At 33.3% G+C, this 16,248-nt stretch overlaps 1 protein-coding gene across 1 annotated transcript; it reads right to left on the reverse strand.

The window, feature by feature from the left end:
• Positions 1–7,277: 7,277 nt before the first annotated feature.
• RGF6 (root meristem growth factor) lies at positions 7,278–10,065 on the reverse strand. Its single transcript, XM_086643276.1, has 4 exons — positions 9,049–10,065; positions 8,682–8,916; positions 8,075–8,130; positions 7,278–7,759 (listed from the first exon to the last, which is right to left on the reverse strand). The coding sequence occupies exons 1-4, from the start codon at positions 9,175–9,177 to the stop codon at positions 7,586–7,588; spliced, it is 594 nt and encodes a 197-aa protein (XP_086499402.1). The 5' UTR covers positions 9,178–10,065; the 3' UTR covers positions 7,278–7,585.
• Between the last annotated feature and the right edge of the window lie 6,183 nt (positions 10,066–16,248).

Genomic DNA, 16,248 nt, shown 5'->3' on the forward strand with positions numbered 1-16,248 from the left:
CCTGAACATCAAAACAAATATGTTAACAATGATGCAAATACAAAAGCAATGTTCTACCCAATTGTGCAAACACCATTTGCAGAACAAATTCATCAGAAATAAATGTGCTCATTCATCAGAACCAACAAACCATGTATGAAATAATCAAAACACAAAACAAAAAACAATCTATAATAACATCAAATAAACAATTTAGATTTAGGTTTGAAGATTCATCAAAAATCTGTTAACAAATGTTGCAAATACAAAAGTAGTGTTCTACCCAATTGTAAAAACACCATTTGCAGTTATACCCCAATTGTGCAAACACAATTTGCAGAACTCATCAGAACCAACAAACCATGTATGAAAAAATTAAAATTAAAACAATAAACATAAAGCAATCTATAATACATAAAATAAACAATTCATATGCAGGGTTGAAGATTCATCAAGTAGATAGAGGAATATAAACAGAGCAAACAAATCAAAAGATAAATAATAATCTATTATATAAATAAAACTAGGTTAAAGATGAAGAAAACTAACTTACAGTAAAGAAGATGAAGAAAACTAACTTACAGTAAAGAAGATGAAGAAGATTAACTTAAGAAACGAATGTGAATAGTTGATGAGTAAATTACGGAACGAATCAGTGAAGTAGAAAACTTCGGCAAGATGGAAAAACCCTAATTCTTTGTATAAAAAGAAAATTAAGAGAAAATGAAGACCTAAAACTACATATGAATTAGTGAAGGAAAAAAGAAAACTTCAAATCATCGTATTCTCAATCGAAAATCTGTACCCTAGCCTTCCGTCGAGTTGCAGTCGTAAGGTAGAGAGAGAGAGAGAGAGAAAGAGAGCAAAATAGAACATGGGTATTATTGGAATAATGAAAAAATTCTTTTAAAATTTTGACTTGAATAATAATTAACGAAATTATTTTAAACCTAACCTCTAGTTAGCCTTAATATTTTGATAAGAAATGAGTAATAATAAAAAATTGGGGCTTTTTTAGCTATTTTGAAATTATTTACTACCGTCATTCTCCATTTGTAATATCGCGTGAACATTCTAACTTTTTTTTTGTTGAAGGACGTGAACATTCTAACTTCACTCACGAAAGACTGAAAAGTCAAGCAATGAACATGTAGCTCAAACTCATCCACATTAAGCTATATATATATATATATATATATATATATATATATATAAGCATCACTCAAGAATAAGATCATGTCATGGATTAGGAGAAGCATCATGGATAAACATTCACCTCATAATCACAAATAACATACCCAATTTTCCTGCCATTTTCGATCACTCTCTCACAAGCTCTCGTGTTCTTTTTCTTGTAAAATCAGTGAGAAAATCTTTTTCTTGTTTCTTGTGAGGACGATCAAGATCTGGTTTCCTCTCTCCTCTTTCTCTCTCTAATTTTTTTTTTTCAAAATCTCTCCTTTCTCGGTCTCTCTAGATCTACAGAGATGAGTAGGGATGTCAACAGGGCGGGTTTGGGACGGTTCATCCCCTTCCCAACTCCGTCCCGTTAGTAAACGGATTTTACCATAACCGTCTCAATAATCAATCGAGGTGGATATTCAATTACCATAACCGTCCCAATTAAAATTTGCTAAACCATTACCGCCCCGCACCGTTTAATATAAAACAAGTCGGGTTGGGTCAGGTTCAAAGTATTTTGTTTCACAAAAGTTATTTTAGTTTGAAGTAACATAACAATTGTTAACAAAATTTTGTAAGACTATGAGTTTATCAATGATAAACACTACAACTACTTAAATAATATAAAACATAAAATAATTATATTGATAATATAAGATTAAAGTTTTAAAAACATAACCTTAAATAAAACATATATTTAATATGTAACATACTAATCGGTTTGGGGCGGAGTTTACTATCTAATACCAAACCCGCCCCGAACCCGATTAGTTTTTTTTAACTTCATACCAAACCCGAACCGTTTAACTAACGAGGCGGTAAAACCCGTCCCATTAGGGGCGGGTTTGGGAAAAAACCCGCCGGTTCGGACCAAATTGCCACCCCTAGAGATGAGAGAGGAAAAAAATTATTTTTTGTCATGTTTGAAGGTGGCCGTCCAGAAAATTGGCCGGCCGACGACCTTCGTCGGTGAAGACGATAAGGTGGCAAGAAGGTTAGGTGGCAGAGAGAAGTGATGAGATGGAGGAGAGAGAAATGATGACTGGTTAAAGGTGTTATAACAGAATCTGAAAAAGGGGGTCATCTGGGTATTTTTGATAAAGTAGGGGGCTAGGCAGGAAACTGGTCACAAAGTTGGAGGTTATTTGGGAAATAACCCTTAAATTAACTTTATTATTATGTTTTTTAGGTTGTTCCTCTATCAATATATCTTTTCAATTGCCAATAACTAGTAGCCCAGTTGGTAAGTGCATCTACTCTGCAATACGGAGGTCTCAGGTTCGATCCTATAGAAGTGAAAATTCAACAAGATTGAATTTGAGTATAAAGAAAGTAATGTCTTTGGGCTTTAGGACATTAGTTTTGTTGGGTAGACCCGGAGTAATTCGACAATTATATCACATCGTATCGATGTATCAATTGTAATGACCATTGTAGTCAGTAATAAAAAAAAATCTCTATCCCACTGGACAAATGCATTAACTGAAAAATCTCTATAAGCAAACTCGCCTCACGACATGTTGGCTTCACTCACACCCCCTCAACATACACTGCCAAGTACAACACTCGGGGAATTCTCACATGGAGATATTATTACAACTAATTTCGATGTGTCATATATATCACAAATTGAAATGGCACCAATATCATCATAACGATAATTCGATATGCGTTGAAGGAAAGACCAGGACCATATATCTACTATAGATCAGTAGATGAAGAAGGGCTTTAACCGCGGTTCAAACTATTTCTTTTGCTAAGGCCAATGAGTTTACCAAGCTTAATTTGGAGGGCCACTCAATTAATACCATTTCTATTTTAACAACACAAAAAAAACATTTGTCATTCCTAAAGGCATAGGCAAACGCATAGCGACTTTGCAAAAGTCCTTCTGGTGGGAAAAATTCAAAGGTATTTATATCAAAGCTTGGTCGTACATCTGCCTTCCAAAAAAGTTGGGAGGGCTAGGAATTCATAATCCTAACCTTGATAACACATCCCTCCTGAGTAAACTGGCCTGGCGACTAAAGTCTGATCCAAATGCCATTTGGGTCAAATTCTTGAAGGCCAAATACTTTCCTAATTCTGACACCCCAGGTCCGGCTAAATCTCATTATTCTTGGAACTGGAAGGTCATTAGGAAACACTATGATCTCATTGACAGTCTTATAACCTGGGGAAGTATACACAGGCGACAACATCAACATTTGGAAGGATAATTGGATCCCAAGTATAAACAATCAGGTTCCAAATAATACCAACTCAACTTTGACCAAAGTATCGCAACTTATGAACAATAACAGTTGGGATGATGATATTCTGAGACAAAATTTTAATGAAGCCACCTGTAATCTCCTTAGAGTTATCCTTATTCAAAGCGAAGGAACAGATAAAATGAAATGGAACCTAACCCAATCAGGTAACCACTCGGTCAACTCTATGTACCATCATCTGAGTTCCATTAGAGTTATCCCTATTCAAAGCGAAGGAAACCTAACCCAATCAGGCAACCACTCGGTCAACTCTATGTACCATCATCTGAGTTCCATTCAACACTCTTCTCCACCTCAAGATATTAACTGGAATTTCATCTGGTCGATCCCCACCATCCCTCGCATTCAACTTTTCATCTGGAAGATTTGCACTAAAGCCCTCCCGGTTCGCGAACACATCGGTAAGTATATAGGTAATGTCTTTAACTGCCCGAATTGTACGAGCATTGAAACTATTGAGCATGCACTCTGACACTGTCCTCTAGCTAGAAGCATATGGTTCCATTTTAACATTATCTCTTCTAACATTACTTCTGTATCTGACTGGATTCTATCGTGGCATAATTCGGAACAAATTAGTAGCACAATAGATAATATTCACTTTGTAACCATCTTATGGCATATATGGAAAACTAGATGTGATCAATGTTTTCAGCAAACTTTATATAATTTTCAAACTATTATTGATCTTATCATAACATTCCTCAAGGTTAGTAGAACTTAACCTGATACTTCATCGGTAACAACAGCCAAGTGGCAACCCCCTCTTCATCCTTTCATTAAATTTAATGGTGATGCCTCGTTTGTAAATATTGAAAAGAAAATAGGTACCAGTTTGATTGTGCACAGTTCTCAATTCAAATTCGTTTTTGCAAAAGTGGGCACGGCTCGTGCCAGAAACAGTGAAGCAATAACAATTCTAAATAGCCTATTATGGGCTAAGGAAAATAATCACATGCAGATCATAGTGGAAAGTGATAATATCAACTTGATTCAGCATCTTAATAGGCCCAGGCATCAGGTGCAATGGCAGTCGATGGTTCACATTCGCCAAATTGGGGACATCGAAAGAGAACTCTAAAATCGTTCGCTTCAGTCACATCAAAAGAAATCTCAATACTCGGACTGACAAACTCGCTAAGTGTGCTCGCGGAAAGGATAGATCTAAATCGTGCAACTGTATTCTTTACTTTCTGTTGAATATGTATTGTAATGCTACTATGATACTTTAGTGTTTAATATATATATATATATATATATATATATATATATATATATATATCTTTTAACAAAACAAAAAAACAACACAAGAAAAAGTAATACCACTTCAAGCTTATGTAAAACTTTATTTTATTTTATTTTTATGTTTAAACACGTAAATAGAACAACCAATGTCAAGGCAGATGAATTGGCAAAACTACTAGACAGTCAAGTTAGAATGGGATCACAATATCCACTTGAACTCTTCTTCTAATATTGGTTTATCTTATCAATGAATCTCTTTTTTTTTTTTTTTTTTTGTTAAGAGATACAATATTATTAAGCTAATAAAGATTCATTACAATACAAGGAAAACATAAAGTAAGGAATTCTGCTCCAAGTCTTCGATTATTTCTTCTTTCTGGCCCATTTAACAAGTTTATCCGCTGGAGTGTTGAATCTACGGCAAGTGTAACTGAATTTCACTTTATGGATCTGACGTTTAATCTCTAGAATTTTCCGCAAATGAATTCTAGACTGCCATTGAACTTCATGCTTTGGGTTCTGAATATTCTGAATGATATTTATATTATCACTTTCAATAATAATATACTTATAATCATGTTCTACCGCCCATTCCAGGCCGGCAAGGATAGCCAAAGCTTCGCCTTCTTCACTATTTCTACTTCTCGTAACATTCGTATGAGCTTCTATAAATTTAGAACCAGGGTCATGGATAATAAGACTAATACCTGTAATTTCATTCACATTGGTAAATGAAGCATCAACATTAATTTTCAGCCAATTTGGTTCAGGCGGGTTCCATTTTCCTTGCAATTGGTTTTTTATGCTAGGAGTGGTATTTGTATTTTTAGGAAAAACTATAATCATATTAATAATTTTTGGAAGAGAATTAATTTCATATTGAAAACAGTGATCACATCTAATTTTCCAGATGATCCACAGAATAGTGGCAAGCAGATTCTGATAAGAAAGATCTTTGAAAGAGGGGGTGTTCTCCCATGAAAAATCCATTCTGCAACATTCATAATGTTCTCAGATATAATATTGAAGTAGAACTAGATATTCCTTGCAAGAGTACAGTGGAGGAGGGCATGCTCAATAGTTTCAATTTCAATGAATCTCTTGTTAGAGGGAAAAAAAAAACTTTAACCACTAACATTTCAAATGAGAAATACCATTAAAAATTGAATAACTACCTTTAGGAACAAATTTGTTGGGCACAAGATTGAAATGAATGAAATCTTGGCCTTCCATCTACACTTGGAATTGCTGTTGTGGTTTGTCCATTATGTTTTGGAATCTAGGGTTTATTCTTTTAAAGTAGTTGGAATTTTAGTCTTCTATTCTCTTAGGGTTTTGAAGTCCTTGTTTCCTGGGATAATGTAAATGAAATTTAGTTGAAAAAAGGTGAAACATTTGGGTTTCCAAGTTGTTTATCAAAGGAGACATTCTTGATTTTGATTCATGAATTGTCTCTACTTAGGTCTAATGAACAAGTAATATTTTTTTAATTCTATTTTATTATTATTTGCTTAAAGTTATTTCAAGCTTTGACTACAAAAAAAATTAAAGCTCAAAAAGTACATTACAAAAGTATTTTGGGTAATGGAAATTTTAATAAGTAGAGGCTTAGAGTAATCAACCTTTTTGTTTTGGAAATGCAATACAAGAGTCATTATTACAATGCAATGATACATCATGAAAAGATAATACAAAGATAAATTCATGTAAATTGAATAAGCATTATAATTATATGATTTGAGTCCTAAAGGACTATGTATCTGCCTTTAAAGGTTATCTTAACGGGATTTAAAGTTCATCTAATCTATTTTTACTTTTTTTAAACGTAAGTTCAATAAATCATGAATTTCACTTCTATAAGATCGAATCTGGTAACTCCGAGATGCGGAGTGGGTGTACAACCACTACACCAAAGATGCAGTGGACAACAATCAAACTTAAAACCCAAGATTTTTTTCTTTGTTTTGATTAAATATTATTTATTGTATAAAAAATTACTTCCTGTAAATTCAAAGAATATATAAATATTTTAAAGGAATAAAAATGGACATAGTTAATTAATTTATTAATTAATGCTAGAGCGGTCATTAGGGCTTAATTTAATGCCCAATTTGAGAACAGAATTTTATTTTGAGAACCGAATATATTAAAATAAAAATGATTGTTCCTTAAAATGGATTGATTAGTTTATAACATGATAAAAAATTAGATTTTTCTTTTTGGAACAACAATGTCATCATTACTGTATGTGAATAACAACAATAATAGAACCCTAAGAAAAAAAATATTTTGATAGTCCTCGACCAAGACTGCTCGATCTCTCTACAACATTCATGAACATGTTCGATGAGTTACTGTAATTATACGAGGCGTGAGACTAAAACAACCCATCTCAATGTGGTAATCTCTTCATTTTGAAATTCATTTCCGTAAGATATAAGGTAAGATGCTCTAACGTGCAACAGTCTCACGTGAAGATCTATAACTATCAACTCAGAGTTACAAAATATCAAAGTTTGATGTCGAGCTCAATAAATCATCGGTTTAGAGAAAGCAATATAGAATCAAAACTGTAGTAACAGATAACTGTCTTTCTCATTTATGAGAGAACAACCACCACCACTTCATTAATTCAAACCATACCCTCAACCCCATATCATATATTGATATATATTGTATGTATATTTCATTATTCTTTATTTTTCAAACCCACTCTTAACAACAGACAAGAAAAAAAAGTTGAAAAACATGGAAACCTAATGTGACCAACACTCATGAAGCCACCATGTCCTAAACAACAAACATTATCAATTCAACTATTTTTTTTCTTTTATCATCTAATAAGGTACAAGATTTATAACAAGAAATTATTAAGGCATATTAAGAAGGTTTTTTAATATGCTCCTCTAGGGTGAAAAGTTATGGATTGGTGGTTTCTTATGAGGTTGTGCATAATCCATGACTACTACATCTTCGACAACACCAATATCGTTCTCTTTAGTGTCCGAATGATCTATTTTTTCATCCTTAAATTGGGAGTTTGGGGATCTTAGCATTGATCTTCCTTGCCTCTCCGCTCCCTACACAAGAACGTAAACCGTTACACCACTATTAACTCCATATGTTTTACCTACATTATTTATGTTTCTTTCCTCGATTAATCGCCCTATCTCGTTCTCTTTTTCTCAAGGGAAGAAAAAGAGACCCATATATGTTGAAAATGAGGATGACAAGGGTATACATGTAGGAGCAGACCACTAGCTCTTGTTACCCTTGCTGAGGACATATTGTGAGGACAATAGGCCCATGATTAGTTCTTTGCCACTCTTCTTCCTACATATTTACTCCATATAACTTATAAAGTAGTATGCTCATCAATATATATAATTATTTACCTTTGGTTTGGTTGATGGTTGCAAAACCATATTAGAAATAATTTTAACCTCATTTCCTGCATATACATTCATCACTTGTTAAAGAAAATTAAGATCATGAAAACTCAAGAAAGAAGAAAAAGAACGACACGATTCATAAAATCGATTACTAAAGTGAGTAATATATTTTTCATGTGAAAAAAACATGATATGATATACAATGAAGAAGATAGTGAAGACATATATGTTGCAACAAGTATAGAACTACAAAAAACTAGATCTGTTTTGTCAAAACAATAAGATAGGATCCATGCTTCACATGAGACTAAATGTGTTATATGATGGAATTTGTTGGTAGTAAACTAAGACTAGCTAGGCTAATAAGTCTTCTGAAGTTCCTTATGGTTTTTTCCCAAAGAGAAATCTAGGGTTTACATGCATGTAAGATCTGGATTATGAGATACCTATCAGGTTTAACCTATATTATCAATATTGTTCATTAGTTAGTTGTGAGATGGAGGATGGATTTTCGGTGGAGAATAATCTAGGTTAAAACCAGGTTGTTCTTTGTGTTTCTTCTGAGGTATTCTCCATGAAACTGAAACAAGGGACTTGGTTTGAAGAGCACCTTGAATCATTTGTACCCTTTTTCGATCTTCTTTCAACATAACATCTGGATGTTTAATTTGCTCCTGATGATCAGTAGATATTGGACCATTATTAAAACTATTATCATTAACCGCTACTCTTCCATTATTACTACTCCTAGTGGCTTTTCGATGCTTTCGCTTTGGAATATTTTCCTTCACTAAGTGGGGGTTCTCCTTCGAAATGTCATCTATTGCCGCCTTATTGGCTACATCCTGCATCATTTATGTAAACAACTAATTAAGATTGGAAAAGGGTATACATAAAATTTTATGAAACTCATTACTTATCAAAAACCAAGAACAGCTAATATGATAACCCAAATGCGAAAAGGAGTACAAACCAACCTTGCTAGAATGGTGTACATGATGTTTATGTCTCTCCTTACCCATGCCAAGATGGCGACCGTTGGAACCCTTCATGGCATGACAAAGAAGCAAGAGAAGAAGAAGAGTAGATACAATGGTTGTTGACATGATATTCTACTATTTAGGATTCTTTGGTATTGATTAGAACTAATGAAATTAGGGTTTTCTTAGTATTGGTCAGTAAGTAATTTTGATGTGTCTTCTGATTGATAAGGACTAGAAGAATTCATAGTAGTATTTGTAGTAAGTGGGGAGAAGGGAAACAACATTAAATGCAGTTTGTGAAGGAGTGGAATGAGAACATGGAGATGTTGAGAGAATTGAAGGAGGAAAATGAAGATATGGACTGGTAGCCTCCCTTGTCTCCTCTCTCTCACATTCCAATCAAAACTGGGTCCCCAAAAATAGATATTCACCTTAGATATCTCTCTATCTGTTAAGCCATTTGAGAAGCGAAGAAGAAAGAATAAAAAAAGAAGGAAAGAAAGAAGAATGTGTAGAACTTAGGAGTGAATATATATGGATAGAAAGAAAAAGTGAGAGAGAAGAAGAGGTGTACAGTTTTGATAAGGTTCTGGTATTTACAGAGCTTTTTAGCCTATTTAAAGAGCTAAGAAAGTACACTTTCTCCCTTGCTAGTATTTGGAGATCAACCTAGGGACCAAAATGGTTAAAACTTAAAAACCAAACCCTAAATATCACCAACCATAACACTCAACCATAATCCTCTTCCTCTCATCTTTATTCTTCTTTTTCCCCCTCTCACTATCCCTTCTCGTCAAAGGATCTTTTTATTTCCCCTTCGTCTAGGGTTTGCGGATGAATGGATTCTTCTATCTGAATGTGTTGGAGATTAGAGGTGTAGATACATCAATACAATCAAATAAACTCAAAAGGTTCTCATCAACATACTTTCATATATAATAAAGTTTCTTTAGATCTACAATCTCATAAGCAAAACATACAAAGTTTTCTCACAATAATAAACTAGATATTGAAGTTAGTTCTTACCTTAAACTCAAGATTCATACTAGATTTATGTCTACTTCTTCAAGTTTCTTCTACACTATTCTCCTTTTACTTTCTCTCTCTAGATTGTTCTTGAGCTAGTCAAACAAAAGAACTCTCTACACCCTTTTAATTAATTTCATGAGACTTTTTCCTCTTTTTTTTACTCCTTCTAGTTTGATCAAATCATTTACTCAAGCCCACATTTCATAGTAGGCCCAAACATAAATTTGGTTTAAAACCCCACTTTCAACAGAATGCCCAAGACAAAGCTCCCATCATCCCCAAAATGGAAAATGAGAGGGGCGCATAGGTGAGACGGGGAGGTGGAGGTAAGAGGGGCGCAACAGAGGTCAGTTTAAATGAGAGGTGGATAAGGAGTGAAAGAATGCGCGTAAGGATAGAGAATAGAAAGAGAGCTAACTGAGAGCGTGACTGAGGAGGTTAGCCTTGGACGATGATCAGAGATGGTGGCTAGCCTTTTATGTTTAGAGTCAAAAGTTTCTTTTTCTTTCAAGAAGTTTGGCCCAAGACCCATTTTTTACTGTGTTCAATTGGAAAAGACAACTAAAGTTTTCTTTGGTTTAAAACCCAATACGATCCCAAACCAATCATATTTTTTAAAATTGAATATTGTATCCCTTATGCAATGTAACCCTTTGCAAACTCACTACAGATCAACTGAAGCTAAATTCCAAACCCACTGCAACCAATTTGCGAACTCACTTCAAGCCATTGCGAACCGTTGTAAACCATTGCAAACCCACTACAATCCAGTTGCAAACCCGTTGAAACCCATCCTAAACCATTGCAAACACGACATCCGAACCAAATTTATACAAGATGGAGCAGATCTGAACCAGATCAACCAACCGAACAAATCTGACCAGATCTGACCCAAAACGGAAAGGCAAAATAAATTAGATCAAATAAGAAATCAAAAAAGCTAAAAAAAGATTTGAAAATGAAACATAAACAAGGGAGATTTGCTGTTTGAACCTCCTTTCGTATAATTGACTTGCTGTTTGGACTCCCTTTTTTCAGTGTTGCACTTTGGACTCCCTTTTTCGAAAAAAAGTTAAATATAACATATCAAGAGGATAAAATACTATTTTACCCTTTACTTAACCTAGGTCCTAACCCAACCTAAATAGGTAACCCACGGGTCAGACACACAAGGCAGACAAAAAAACAAACACCGCCTAAAATCACTCACCTCGTGACATTTTCTCTACAATAGATTAAGAACAGTTTGGTGGAGCTTCAACATGCAATTACAAGGTGACAACACAATCCCCATTAATTCTTTGGTTACTGAATTTTAATATTCATTACAAAATAGTTCTGAAAAGGGTTACCCATCTTCCCCAAATCATCTGTTTTGTTGAAATCTAAGAGACTAATTTCAATTGAATCAAATCGAGCTGTCTTGATTTTTGGCGTGAAAGCTTCATGATTAGACATAGATCATCAAACCCCCTAACTTTTCTTTAATAAATTGCAATTCATAGATGAGAAGAAAGAAAGAAAGAAAAAGTATGTGAAGGAGCATATCTAAGAGATGTCTAGAACCTAAGCTTGGCTATGTTTAAGTCCTCTTTAGATTCTCCACTAATGAAAGCAAAAAAGTTTGGGTGGTGGAAATTAGTACATCTCGTCAACCAATATGGTTAGGATCGGTATAGTCCATTAATGAATCAAAGATTCTTGATTCTTGTTCTTTGAGTCTTCAATCTAAAATTTTCTTGTTGAAGTTTGTAGAGTTAGAGAGAGAAACAGAAAAGTGAAAATGAAATAAGATTTTCAAGGTGATGTTAGTCGTAGCTTTAGAAATACCACCTAAATTTTCTTAATACTGCTGCTTCAGCTGGAGATGGGCGGTTTTGTTCAAGAATTGCTTATAAGATATCCTCTTCGGCTGATTAGAGTTTGTGAAGAAGAAGATGAGTTAAAGATAGAATAAGAAAACGAGTTAAATTAACTAAGGTGTCCAAAGTGCACTATTCATTATATGAGGGTAAACTGGGAATTGTTTAAAGTATAACTTTGGAAACGGAATATTCTCTGGTGATTCCGTCAAAAGGGAGTCCAAAATGCAACACTGGAAAAAATGAGTCTAAACAACAAGTCAATTATACGAAAGGGGGTCCATAAACGAATCTTTAGAAATCTGAACCAAGTCTGAAAAAACTCACTCAGTACTACATTGATTTAGATCTTTGGAAATCAAAACCAGATCACGAAAATAAAACATTAACTTTTCATGATGAATTATGAGCGAAAACTATGTTGAAAACGTGATTATATGTGTTACAATAAACAATCATGCATCAGTTGACTTTAATACATTATAAGGATGGAATGTACTTATAACCGTTATAGAACTGCCATATATGTTAGGAAAAAATAACCTAATTAACTTGTTCAGGAATATGAAGATAAAAGATGTGAATGTAAAAGCAGAGATACCAAGATAATTTAACGTGGCAAAAAACTCCTCCAAGATAGAAGGTAAAAAATCAGGGGACCTAGTCCAGAAATCTTCCACTATGATTAAATAATGGGTTACACAATTCTTCACCCAACCTGGTGGATAAACCAATTCTTCAAGATGTGTAAAAGCACTCTTGGATAACAATTCTTCCCTAAATAAATAGAGGATTAACCAACTCTTTAAGATGTGTGGAAACACTCTTGGATAACAACTCTTCCCTAAACAAATAGAGGATTAACCAACTCTTCAAGATGTGTGGAAACACTCATGAATAACAACTCTTACCTAAACAAATAGAGGATTAACCAATTCTTCAAGATGTGTGGAAACACTCTTGGATAACAACTCTTCCCTAAACAAATAGAGGATCAACCAATTCTTCACCAGGTGGATAAACCAAACAAGAAAGGGGATAACAAGATTTTTCACTCCTTAGGATTTGAACAAATCCTAGATCACCATTGGTCGAAGAAGATAACCACAAACTAAATTGCTTCACAAGATTAATAATCTTCTTTTCTTCAAACCAATATTCTTCTCTTTCAATCTCGCTTGAAATAACCATTTTAAAATATCTTTTTCTCTGACTTCTTTCTGTTCTCATCTCTATGATCTCTATCTCTCTAATCTGTGAGGATATGATCTGAAAGGATTCTCTAGTAACTCTCCCAACTGGGAGAATACTTTCTGACTTGAAAGTATGAAAATATTTTTCTCATTCATTCCCTATTTATAATGATATAAGGAGGTATTCCAATAGAAATATGATTTGTAAGGTATTTTCTTAGACTAAGGTTAGGTTGGTCTTTTCACTGAAATAGAAAATTACATAATTACCACCAGGGAGGTGAAGCCTAAAAAACTTTAATCTATCTTTTTTAACCAAAGTCATAATTTTTTAGGGAGTTTTGCCCAAATTCCCCTTTAATATAAGGAGGGACCCCAACAATATAGACAATCTTACACCTTAAAGGCTATACAAACTACACCACATGCCTTCTGCACAAAAAGAAACTACACCACATGTTATTATTTATACCTTCAATAATACATATCCCGAATTTCCACCTCCAATAAAAAAGAAATTTTGGGCTTATAGTCCAAAAAACGGGTCCTAAATTCCTAATAGCAGATATAGTCCTCTCTAATCCTATAAAGGGTTTCAAAACCAAAAAAAAAAATAAGATAAATGGATATCTAGTCCATTTGGTCTCATCTAGAGAGAAAACACAAATCCCTAGATTACATATTAATTTATAATACCTATACTAACCTTCTTTTTATATAAAATCTAATTTACATTCTAAAATCCAAAATATCATTTTTCCATTTTTATGTCCACGTTCTCTCTCCAATCACCTTTAAATTCAAAGTAATCACTATCTTCAATATATTCCGTAACTGAAATCTGGAAACTTTTTCTCTCTCTCTAAAAACGAAAGCTCCAATAAACCTCCATTAAACTCACCAACAGTAGTACAAACCTCCATTGTTTCATCTTCATTACAGCAGCAGTCTAAAAACCTCCATTGTTTATCAGGTTTTAAACTGTGAAACTCTTTGTTCAAACTATTGATAAGATCTAATATTGCTTCTCAAGTTAAAGAATCATATTCTCTCCCTCTAAAAACATCAGATTTTGACATAAATCTTGTTTGAATTTGTTTAAGTTTGATTACTATTTCATTAACATACTCGATTTGTTGTTTATTTTCTCTTTACGATATTCATATGATCTTGATGTTTAATCCTTCTTTACTGATTCCTTCAAATCGATTATGTTTTGTTTTCATCCGATTATTATATCATTTTTCATTACAATTAGGTTTAAGCTTCTTGATTTTCTGATATTTCTTCACCTCAGATCTTTGATTTCGTACAATTTTATGAACAAGGTGTTATTCCGTACGTTTATCACAACAGAATATACAATATAGGTAATTTACAGTAAATTTTCATACTTTCTAGTACATTACGCAAACATCTTCCGAACCATGTGTTTATAAGACTATGTAAAATACGCGTAATTTATTATACGTTATATATAATTTATAATAAATTCTAAAACATCGTATAAGTACACATAAATTATGTATTATTTATTTACCATTACGCGTACTTTTCACACAAAACAATAGTCTTGTTAAGCTTACCAAACTACTCAAAACGTTCAAATATTGTCAAAATTTGACAAACATTATACAAAATTTACGGAACTGTACATGTAGTTTATAATACAATATATGATTTTTTTTAATGTATGTGTATTTATGTGTGTAGATTTGATATAACAGATGGAATTTCAAACAGAATCATCAAATCAAAGTAAGTCAGCGAAACTAAAATCTGATGGCTCAGATAAAATATTTACTAAAGTTGGTCAGTTGTTTACTGGTGGTGCAAAAGCATTTGGATATGCTATTCGACAATATAGTGTAACTGTTGTTTGTCTTGCTCAAGACTACTAATGGAGAGTACATGGATGAGCACCATTTTTGAACCAGATTTTGTACTTTTTTTTGGTAACAGAATGTAAACGATGTGTAATGTAAAAGAAATTATGTGTAATTTATTGAACAAGACCCACATACATTTGATAAATTTCGTTGTATACATGACAAATGATGGTTTCCTCGTCATAAATAACACATAATTTACGTATTTGTTTCATAATTTGTATTCGATGTGTATTTATGTATGAGTAAATACGAAAACAAATGCTGCTTTAATGTTCCCAGAAAAATATACTATTTCCAAATCTGAAAGTTACGTGAGAGAAAGTGATATACTATATATTTGTATATTAATCCCCCAGAAAATATACTCTTTCCAAATCTGAAAGTTAAGTGAGAGAAAATTGATTTGAATCGAAAAAAAAAATGTACATAGTAAGATAGAGAAAATTGATTTGGTTTCCAAATCTGTAAAGAAGAGAGAGAAAATTTATTTGGAAATATCTGTGGTGATGGTTTGGTTAGGATTTTGATTTCTGATTGATTCGGATAATAGGAAAGAGAATATTTGCTTTCCAAATATGTTTAGAGAAGAGAGAAATTATGATTTGTTTCAATCCATGTTTTGCTAATAAATCCCCCAAATCACGCCCAAATCTATCTTTCCAAAACGCGCGAAATTTGAGCGTGGGACATTGGCAGTTCTGTGTTTAGAAAGTGAGGGTTTTTATGTCCATAATGTAAAAGGACTAAATATCCATATTTTGGGAAGATTGGATCATAAACTTTTTTTGAACATCATTTTGGTCTATATACCCATGGACCCAATAAAAAATCGAACCCGTCAAATTGTTCGAGCAACCTTTTTGTAAGGATATAATGTAAAAGGACTAAATATCCATATTTTGGGAAGATTGGATCATAAACTTTTTTTTAACATTATTTTGGTCTATATACCCATGGACCCAATAAAAAATCGAACCCGTCAAATTGTCCGAGCAACCTTTTTATAAGGATATATATATATACTAGGGTGTGCCCGTGCCCTATGGGCACGGATTTTTTATAATTATGTTATGAGAGAGAGTCGTGTGAAGTGGAGAGAATAAAGGAGATAAATATTGTTTTGGTGGGTTTGGTCGTGTCTAAGTAAAGATAATTACGTGGGTGTGGGTAGTTTTGGGTGAAGTAGTTTCAACCGTATTTGATCCAGAGAGATTTTAG

This window comes from Eschscholzia californica, unplaced genomic scaffold, assembly GCF_041429995.1.
Source record: "Eschscholzia californica isolate CP2 unplaced genomic scaffold, dmEscCali1.0.p SCAF_5, whole genome shotgun sequence".
NCBI classification, from domain to species: domain Eukaryota; kingdom Viridiplantae; phylum Streptophyta; class Magnoliopsida; order Ranunculales; family Papaveraceae; genus Eschscholzia; species Eschscholzia californica.

Excerpts from the sequence above, each read along its gene's own strand:
- RGF6 (XM_086643276.1), bottom strand. The coding sequence starts at position 9,177 with ATGTCAACAACCATTGTATCTACTCTTCTTCTTCTCTTGCTTCTTTGT. Across the intron at positions 8,917-9,048 it reads ATGTACACCATTCTAGCAAG|GATGTAGCCAATAAGGCGGC; the intron begins GTTGGTTTGTAC and ends TAAATGATGCAG. Across the intron at positions 7,760-8,074 it reads AACCATCAACCAAACCAAAG|GGAGCGGAGAGGCAAGGAAG; the intron begins GTAAATAATTAT and ends GTTCTTGTGTAG.